Source organism: Cariama cristata, unplaced genomic scaffold (assembly GCF_000690535.1).
Source record: "Cariama cristata isolate BGI_N322 unplaced genomic scaffold, ASM69053v1 scaffold8876, whole genome shotgun sequence".
In the NCBI taxonomy this organism is placed as follows: domain Eukaryota; kingdom Metazoa; phylum Chordata; class Aves; order Cariamiformes; family Cariamidae; genus Cariama; species Cariama cristata.
Genome location: NW_009623767.1, coordinates 789 through 10,221, shown reverse-complemented (window position 1 = coordinate 10,221; position 9,433 = coordinate 789). Strand labels below are relative to the sequence as shown.

The window sequence follows — 9,433 nt, the reverse complement described above, 5'->3', positions numbered from 1 at the left end:
TCTGGGGAAGGGGTCTGGGGGGCAAACCCAGGGATGTTGATGTGAGCCATGAAGCCTGAAAGAGAGACTTCAGCAAATCCACCAACTTCAGGAGCTGGTTCACTTGCTGCCCTGGAGCAGTTGCATCCATAGATGAGATTTATTAGGAGAGAAGGGGCACACTTGCACCTAAAAGGCATTTAAAGTGTGTTTTGGTAGGTAGAGCTGGTGAGATTTGAAAATAGTCCCAGGTGCAGGACAGGGAAGCGCTGCGTGCAATGTTGCAGCCTGCAGCCCGAGGCGCATCCAAGCAGCAGCGTCCTGGGAAAGGTGCGGTGAATGACAAAATGCATCATCATCTGCAGAGAGAGAAATTCAGCTGGATGTTAGTGATCCGTGTTGACCTCAAGGGAGGTTTTTGCTGCATGAAAATCAGTTTCTTGTTTGTTTTACAGTTTGGGATAGTTTTGTGAGGATTCGTCACTCTGCCACAAGGTCCTGGAGGAGACGGCCCTGAAGCTTTTATGGGGAGGTAGCAACATGATGGTGACACTGTGACCTTGTCTAGGATTACTTACCTGGCTGACTCCCAAAAAATAAAAATAAGCCTTGTCTTTACTATAGCTCTTGGTAGTGGAATAACAAGCGTGTTGTAGTTCCTCCACTGTGAAGGCATATCTTTATGTGGTCAAGATAAGGCTTTAAATGTGGGGAGACAATTGCCCAGTTTTTAAGAAAACAATCTTTTGCAAAGGTGTAAATGGGAGTTGGGAGCTCAGCTCTTGATGGGCAGTGGGAGCAGATGTCAAGAAACAGTAAAATCAAGGTTGTAGGTGCAGTTTTAACCCCTTAGTGTCTGTGTGCTGAGGGGCGAGTGGGTCAGACAATCCTGCACCTCCACCCCAGTTTATTCCCTTACCACGTGCACCATGGAAGATGGGCTGCTGATGCAGCAAGTGTTGCCGTGCAGCTCCCTCATCTTTGGTGTGCCTTTGTCAAAAAGGACTTGTGCGGTGTGCTGTGAGATACACAGAGAAGGGCAACTGTCCAAGTGGGAAACTTGCATTTGCAGCACAACAAGAGTGGCGCAGTCACGGAGGAGCAAGCATGAAGCCCATGGTATGTTGTGGTGTCTGACCGCCGTGGTGGATCCTGCTTTCTCCTCTGCCCTGCAGCGTGCCGGCTCACACCTTCTCCCCATGGCTGTGGTGGTGCAACGATGGCTGCTGTGGTGGTGGTTTTTGGTGAGCCGGCATGGGGGGACAGACCTCCCCGTTCCTTGGCAGCAGCACCTTTCCAAATACCTTCAGTTGCTTGTGAAGCTACACCTGCTGAGCTCAGACCTGAGGGTGCTGGATCGGGGCTGGGTGCTGTCTGTGTAGCTGCCACAGCTCTGCAACCGCCGTTGGATTTTGGCTCTTGCCTCTCCAGGAGGATGCCATCTGGGAATGGCTCCCTGGAGTCACTCACGCCGGCTCCTTGCAGTTCAGGCGACTGCATCACATAATCTCTTAAATAAACCCATCAAGTCCCAGACTTGGCTGGAGCCTCCTGCAGCCTCGGGGAGCCAGCAGGTTAATCCGGAGCTCCTCCAGCCCTGGCATCGGCTCCTTTGAAGTAGCTGCAGCTCAGGAGTGAACGCGCCTTCTCAGGAAAGCTGGAGTTTTTACGAAGCAGCAGACTCTTATTACCTGAGCTGAGAATGCAGCGATTTCCTTGTCCTACCAGTAATCCCCACTCAGGGCACTGTTATGCTCTTTTACAATTTATTTTCTTTTCTCTAATTGCCAGTTTGCAGTGGCCGCGCAGCTCTCCCTGGGCTGCCTTCTGGGGAGCTTTTTGCACTTTGAAAGCAGCTTAGTCCTTCCCTCCTGGCCGCTGGAACCAGGTGGAAATTTCTCTCCAGGTGCTTCAGCCAGAGTTCTGCCGGAAAGATAAGTAATAGCCCGTGCTTTTCAACTGGTGCCTGATAGCTGTGGTGTAGAGGTTCAGCTGTTTCATGCATCCTTTGGGAGCCCTGATAAACTGCCCTTGACGGAGGTAGTCAACAGATGTACAGTACCAGTGCACCAAGTATGATGCTTGGCTGGTGACGGTGCTTTAGCTCTCATCCTGCATATGGTGTCTTTGTTTCACCTGAGCATGGTATGCTTCTTCCCATCCATTCTGGGGTACAGCACCGTGGTGCTGTGAGGTGTTAAATTGCCCCCAGGTTTTGTCTCTGTGCTGACTGAAATGACTTTGGAGTACAATTTGTATATGTGTTCAGCTTTTTTAGGTACCTGTGGATGAAACATGTTTAAGAGCTACGCAGGCAGGACTGACTTTCCAGCATGGTGGCCTGCAGCAGCTCAGGCTGTCATCTCCCTGAGCCAGGTTCATGGATCAGGGCTTTTTAAATTTTAGTGCATGCAAAAGTGGTGGGGTTTTTTTTGGTCCCTCTCCCCCCTACTAATTACATACTATAATATTTTAAAAGCAAATAAATAACCATGTGGCACTGTCGAGTTCTGCTGTGTGTGCGTAGCTAAGTGATGGAGATTGTAAAATGTGAGCTCTGCTGCATGGTACCTTTGCCTGCTGGAAGTTGGGTGCAAGTCTGACGCTATGCTGTATCAGTGCTGTTAAGGTATTTACTCTGCTTCAGCTAGACCTGCAAACCAGCTGCCTTAAATTACAGCTTTTGAAAATATCCTTGAAATAAAAAAAAAAGGAAGAAAGAAAAGATTCATTTGTCCTCCAGCAATAAGAGTTTCAGTAATGCCATGTTATGAGCAGGGCGGATTTTACCAGCAGTAAATCCAGGCTGTGGGATTTTATGGGGAATCAGAAGCCCATGCCGCTTCTGTAATGCGACGTCCTCTCCGTTTCCCCACGAGGCTCACTCGTGGGAGCAGGGGACTGACCCGCAAAGTTCCCTCCTCTTTGAAGTGCGCAGAGTCTGGCCGTGGGTCACTTCTGCTGGTGGCAGCTGGGGCTTTCGTATTCTTGCAGCGAGCCCTTTGCAAGGAGTATTTCGGAATAAGCATCTACTAGGGGAGTTGAGTGTGAGAGATTTTGGATGTGTAAGACTTTTTTTTTTTACAAAGTTTTATTATTTCTTGCATCTATTAATAGGGCAGCAAGAGGCTCCGTATGCTTTTATAGTCCCTGTTGCGCACTCTAATGGATACATGCAAAAGCTCCAGGGCACATAAAATAGATACTCTTAGCCAGTTATTATGATAAAAATTATGTGCATGTCATGACCTTTAAAGCGGTGGGACTGTGTGTGCATGCTTTTCTGATACGCCACTGTTCTCGATTCCTTTCTGAAGCATTTCTCGCCGTAGGAGGTTTGCATAGGAGCTTGGAATATTTTTCTAATCAGTGAAGAGTCTCTTGGCTCTGATGATAACTTGCAAAGCACAGAGGAGAGAGAGAAGGGAAGAGGGATGACTTTTTCTAAGGGAACTAACAGAGAAGAGGTTAAAGGCGAATGGTGAGGCACAGCATGAAAATCCTGGCACCGTCTGCAGTGCTGTCGAAAAAACACTGGTCCAAAACGTTCTTTGTGCTCTTTGAGGCAAAAGCTATTCTGGTCCTCTTGGGGATAAAGAAGGAAAAAAAAGGTTTCATAATCCATGTGCCCTATTTAAAGAGACTTTTTTTGTTTTAAAACTTTTAATAACAGTGCAGCCAGAAGTTGCTGTGCTTGCATAGCCTGCGTGTTTACCTCGCTCTGTGTCAGACATGCCGTTGTGCCTGGAGAGCTTTGCAATACTCAGTGTGGGTGTAAGGAGTGAGATGCCTGCTGTCGTGGCGAGGGAGGCATGGAGAGAGGGGCTCTATGTCCTTGCACCGCTGCATCCCTCAATCTGTGGTGTTGGGAAGGATCGCTGTCATCTGGGAACGCAGATGGTTGCTTTGGGCTTGCTGGGGCAGTCCTGGTGCGGGTGTCGGGAGCTGTGGACAGAATGCTTCAGTGGCATGCCTGGGAGGTGTGCAGGCACCAGATGGGATGGAGGTACTGTTTGTAAAACTGTATCGGTAATTTCTGCTTTGATCGCTGCTTACACCGTAGCTTTCTGCATGCTGGTGTGCGGGTAGCAAACAGCATTGGGTCCCTGTCCCACCAGGCATGCCTGCGTAGGCTGCATCTGGTAAGAAAGAGCTGAAAGTCCTGGAGATGCGATGGTCTCAAAAGCTCTGGAGTAACAGGAGAGGTTATGCAGGGCGAGCAGCAAGGCCTGACATCGCTTGTGATAGCGTTGATACCGAACCCCCGTGGAGACACGTCAGGCCACGCTCAGCTGCATCCCAGCCTTAACAAATGGGAAAAATAACACTTATGGTTTTAAAAATTAAACATTCCCTTTAATTATTGAACATGAATAATTTTCATGCAAATTGAGCCTGGATGTGTGCTTCCAGAGTGACACAGTTGAGAGCGGTTACCTCGCGGGGTGTCGGTGACCTGTGAACCGAGAAGCTGTTCATTATTTTTAGCATTTTATGAATAGTACCCTGGAGGGTGGGACACAGGCTGGTAGAGAGAGTTGGCTGAAGGAAAAGACTTTCATTTGCACTGATGGCCTCCCCTTCTAATGCTTTAACTTGCGAACTGGGGTGTGTGTAGGTATGTTGTCTTTACATACCTGGGTATGGATACTTTGGAAACCTCCTGGTGAGGAGGGCTGCAAGTAAGGTAATTAAGTCGCTCCAGCATAGTGACTGTGCTGCTGGAGGTCTCTTGCTTGCTGCATGGAGGTGTGAGCAGAAAGTCTTCAAGGCTTTGAACGTGGAGAGGGAAAAACGCACCCTGGCTTTTCCTAGCAAATTAATGGTTTTCATCTAAAACTTGAGCTTTGTGGGGCAGTTTGGCACAAGCTGATGTGTATGAGAGTGGTCCTGGCTGGACACCCACAGATGGACAATGCATTACTGGCTCTCAGCATCGCTTTGGACTACAGAGCAGCTTGTGTCCAGGGCAGATGAAACGTTGGATCTGCAGCTGAAGTGAGCCTGGTGCATTTGGGAAAGCTGTGGCTCTGCAGGGGCTTTGAGGACACTTATTGCAGGGTGGGTGCTGGGGGCTGAGTCCAAATATCATCTGTGATTAAGCTCCTATAAATATTTTCCTTTTCATAATGGAACGTCAGCATTTACTGTTTCCTGATTTTAAACACGGCATAGTTTTTGTCAAACATTTATCTCTATCTCGAGACTTAATTTAAGACAGAATTCCTGCTAATTTCAAATCAATATGAAAGGGGGCGAGAAATAAATTGCAGTCTAGCCCTTTTCTTGAATCAATATTTTCTTTAAAAGCTGAAATGTTACCTAGATCATATTTTTTTGCCATTTTGAAATGTAGATTCTGTTTAAGGAATGTATGCATTTTCCCTGAAAATCGCTGATGCTGGTAAGTTTTACAGCAGGCACGGCCGCCAGCAGGCTTTTGACCCAAAGCGGGCAGGATGGGAACAGCCTTTGCAGCAGTAACGCGGTATAATGTTATCCTCCCTGTTTCTGAGCTCATCATCTCCTAATAACTTTTTGTTTTGGTTCTGTTTTGCAGAAGCCTTTGAAATTGTAGTACGGCATGCAAGAAACTTCACCAACAGCATGTTTAGGACCCACTACCAGAGCATGGGGCCCAGAGCTCTTAAGTTTGTTGGAGAACTTTTTACTGATGTCTCGCTGTACATACTGGGCTCTGACATCAGTGTTAATGACATGATAAATGAATTTTTTGACAGTTTGTTCCCTTTGGTTTACTCTCACTTGATTAATCCCGGCTTCTCTGATTCCTCTGTGGAAATGACTGAATGCCTGCGGGCAGCCAGGAGAGACCTCAAGGTCTTTGGTAACTACCCGAAGATGATGATGACGCAGGTGTCCAAGTCACTGCAGGCCACGCGAGTCTTTCTGCAGGCACTCAACCTGGGGATTGAGGTGATAAACACTACTGACCATTTAAGATTCAGCAAGGACTGCGGACGAGCGCTGCTAAAGATGTGGTACTGCTCGCACTGCCAGGGGCTCCTCCTGACCAAGCCCTGTGCTGCCTACTGCAGTGTAGTGATGCAAGGATGCTTGGCGGGCGTCGTAGAGATCGATAACCACTGGCGAGAGTACATCGGGTCCCTGGAGGGGCTGACCAAAGGCATGCGTGGCATCTATGACATGGAGCATGTCCTACTGAACCTCTTCTCCTTGGTGCGCCATGCGATCCTCTACGTGCAGAAGAATGAAGGAAAGATCTTGACAACTGTGAGTAGTTTTCTGCAGTTCCCCTAGCTCGCTGCCATGGCAGGGCTCAGTTGTGTACCACGAACTCTACATGTTGAAACCAACCTAGCCCTTTCCTCCAGCCAGTAAACCCCAAATGCTCCAATTACCAGCTCCTCTCTCCTTCCCGCTACCAATTCTCGTATTTTTTATAAAATTTTGGTAGCATTTGAAACTGGTGTTTGTGGGGCCTGGGCTTCAGTTAAGGGCTTTACCTCTTTTCAGGCTGGTCAGAGCAGAAGGGTCTGGAGTCATCCTGGCATCAGTCTTGTAGCTGGGGTGTGAGATTGGGAGCTGAGATGTCCCACCATCTTCAGTACTCCCTGGGCACTGTACTTGCCCTGGGTAGCTCTGAAAGAGGCTGGTCCTGCTCTCCAGGTGTCCCTTGCCTCCTTTAACATCACTAAAATGTACCCAACTAAATAGATACCAAGCAGAGGCACTTACTATGGCATCCCCTGTTTCCTGATTTACTGAGAGAGATCTGGGTTTCCCTTATTTGGTAACTTGTTCAGGTTTTGGGCTGCATTTAATCCCAGGGATGAGGTTGTTTCTTATTTATTAGGAGCGACCTGGCTCTTTAAAAACACATTGTGTGAATTTCTGAGCCTCCCAAGAAACTGAGAGTTTCTTGTTCAGAAAATCCTGCCGCTCTGCTTGAATGCCAAGGACAAATGGACTGTGGTAATACGATGCTTGTTTTGCAGAGGAGATTTTTCTTGAGACGCAATTGAGCTACTCCGTGCAGGTAGGGTGGAGTTGAGGATGGGGGCAAAGGTGCAGGAATGTTGTTATAGCTTGCTTAAAGCCAACGATGATTAAAATCTGCCACCGTTTCCCTGTTAGCTGCTTGTTCCTGTCATTCTTGACTCCTGTTTACAAAAGAACTGTGTTTATGTAGGTCACTGTAGTACTTGCACTGTAAGTAACTCTTATCTTTTTTGGGGACCATGGAAATGTATCGGCTTATGGATTTTGAGCTATGTGGCATTCAGCCAGCAGCACTCTTCTGTGCCGTTTTATGTGCCATCTTTGCTTGGTGATTGCCTGGGACATGCTGCTGCACATACGCAGGCTGTGAAATAACGTGGTGGCACTCAGGCGGTTTCACACCCCCTGGGTATTTTGGCACACATGTTGCAAGCTCTCTTTCTTTGTTGCTTTGAAGAGATTTAGGGACCAAATTTCCAGTAAGTTGGGTTACTTTTGTCTTGGGGTGACCAGGAAGAGGCTGTGGCTGAGAGCTGGGGTTGTGGTGTTGGTCACCCGGGGAAGATGGATGCAGGCAGGACTTGTGGGCATGTTAGGCTCCAGAGTACAGTGTAGGACACTGGCTTTCAACCTGCATACCTTAGCCACTTTCTGCAGAAAATCTCTGTTTTACAGCAGCCTGCCAAGTGTTTCTTGTGTCCCCAGGACCGCAGGGAGGTTTCAGCTGACGGAGCCCAGGAGCAGCAGCTCTGCTGGGCTCGGCTTTTGCTGCTGTAGAGCCAGGGCAGGTTCTTCTCCCATCGGTCAGAACCTGTAAACCCTCTCTGGAACAGCAAAGAGCAGAGATGTAACTGTAGGTTTAGCTTGAGGTCAGGTGAGATGGAGAATTCATGTTACAGGTGGTAATGAGATACACAAGAGAGAAAACCCAGCTCAACTCTAAGCCCAGTTGGCGTTTCCAAGGCAGTAAGAAACAGAGCTTACTTCTATATGTAGTGTGAGCCTATTTGATCTTGAAAGATCAATGGACATCTCAGCTGTGAGCAAAAGCATCCAACATGTTTTGCACCAGCAAACCTGCCATGCTTGTAGGTGCTAAGGCACAACAGAAACATCGCCCTTACAGGCTGTATGCCAGGTTTTGCAAGCACACACAACATCTGCATTGCTGTATGATCCTGAAAGGATAAGTGTTTGCCCTCCCGTTTCCTTCTTTTATTGGCATAACAATAGAAATGCACTTTTTCTTGAAGATGTCCATGTACACAGTGAAGGAACATGACTGTCAGTTATATTATCAAATATTGAGACCTTGATCTATCTACGGAGAATGTGTTTGTGGGAGGATGAATAGATGGAGTGCCACTAAAGTCAACACAAGCCATGGTAGTAGAGCCATAATCTGCTCATCCTCTGCCAAACCAGAACATCAATTGACTTCCTTTAAAATAAGAAATCACTGAGCATTGCAAAACCATTCAGTGCTTTTGTACTTGATAGAGCTGTTTGAATTCTTTAGTGCCAGGTATAGTTAGGTACTTACTTAAACATAACTCCTTTTGATTATTAAATATTTGAGTGATTCTTTCCCTTGCTCTAAAGACATTTTTGAATTACAGGAGTGCAGAGGAAAAAAATCCAAGCCAAGCAAGCCAAATGTCTGGCAATTGTAACTAAAAGAGAACAGCCACTGGGTTTTTAAAGTTGTTTTTAAAGTTTATTTTTAAGACATTGATGTTGCTCAGCTAAGACTTTTATGTCAAACCTGAGCCCAAAGCAACTTTTTTTACGAATGAAGGTATAAACTGTTCAGTATTCAGAGGAATATGGCAATGATGGAAGTGCTGACGGTCTTAACTACAGTTGCAGGTGACCTGACTCTGATAGCTGGTCTGCATCTGGGATTCGGGGTAAATATTTCTGCCTGTAAGTGATAGAATAATTTTTTTCCTAGCTGTGCTAGAATGAAAGTTTCTCTGTTAAACTTACCAGCACATATTGAGTTTCAAAGAATATACCCAGAAGCAAACACTTGTATTTACTGTTATCCTGTAAATATGATTGTTTTTAGACACCATTGTCATATCAAAGTATAAATGCCATGGGAGTTGTCTTTGAAGACGTGGGGCTTTGCTCTCACTCTGGCTCCTCATATCGACCTCTTTTATTACTGACCTTGGCCAACACTGCTTCTGTAGGCAAAGTTCAATGCACCTGTATGTTAAGAAGGATAATGACAGGTTATTTAATTGTCATTAAAATCCCCTGGAATTATGGAAAACTTATCTTCCATGCCCATAGTGATTACAGCCTGAAAAACAACACTACTGCCCTTGCCTGTCCTTTGCGCTTCTTTGGTTTTTCACGGCATTGGTGGCACTTCTGCAGCAGTAGTTTTTCCTCCTGGTATTTTGGGTCCTCAGGTGCGTTACCCGACCGAGCATCCTCCCTCCATGTGGCTGCTCCTCTG

At 46.8% G+C, this 9,433-nt stretch overlaps 1 protein-coding gene across 1 annotated transcript in view; it reads left to right on the top strand.

Annotated features, from left to right (window-relative positions):
• LOC104163774 (glypican-3-like) overlaps positions 1-6,234 on the top strand; it is a gene marked incomplete at both ends in the record, with an annotated part of 62,597 nt that extends 56,363 nt beyond the window's left edge. The window contains one exon of the mRNA XM_009702890.1: positions 5,540-6,234. Within this exon, the coding sequence (XP_009701192.1) occupies positions 5,540-6,234 (695 nt within the window). The remainder of the gene's footprint in view (positions 1-5,539) is intronic.
• Positions 6,235-9,433: the final 3,199 nt, after the last annotated feature.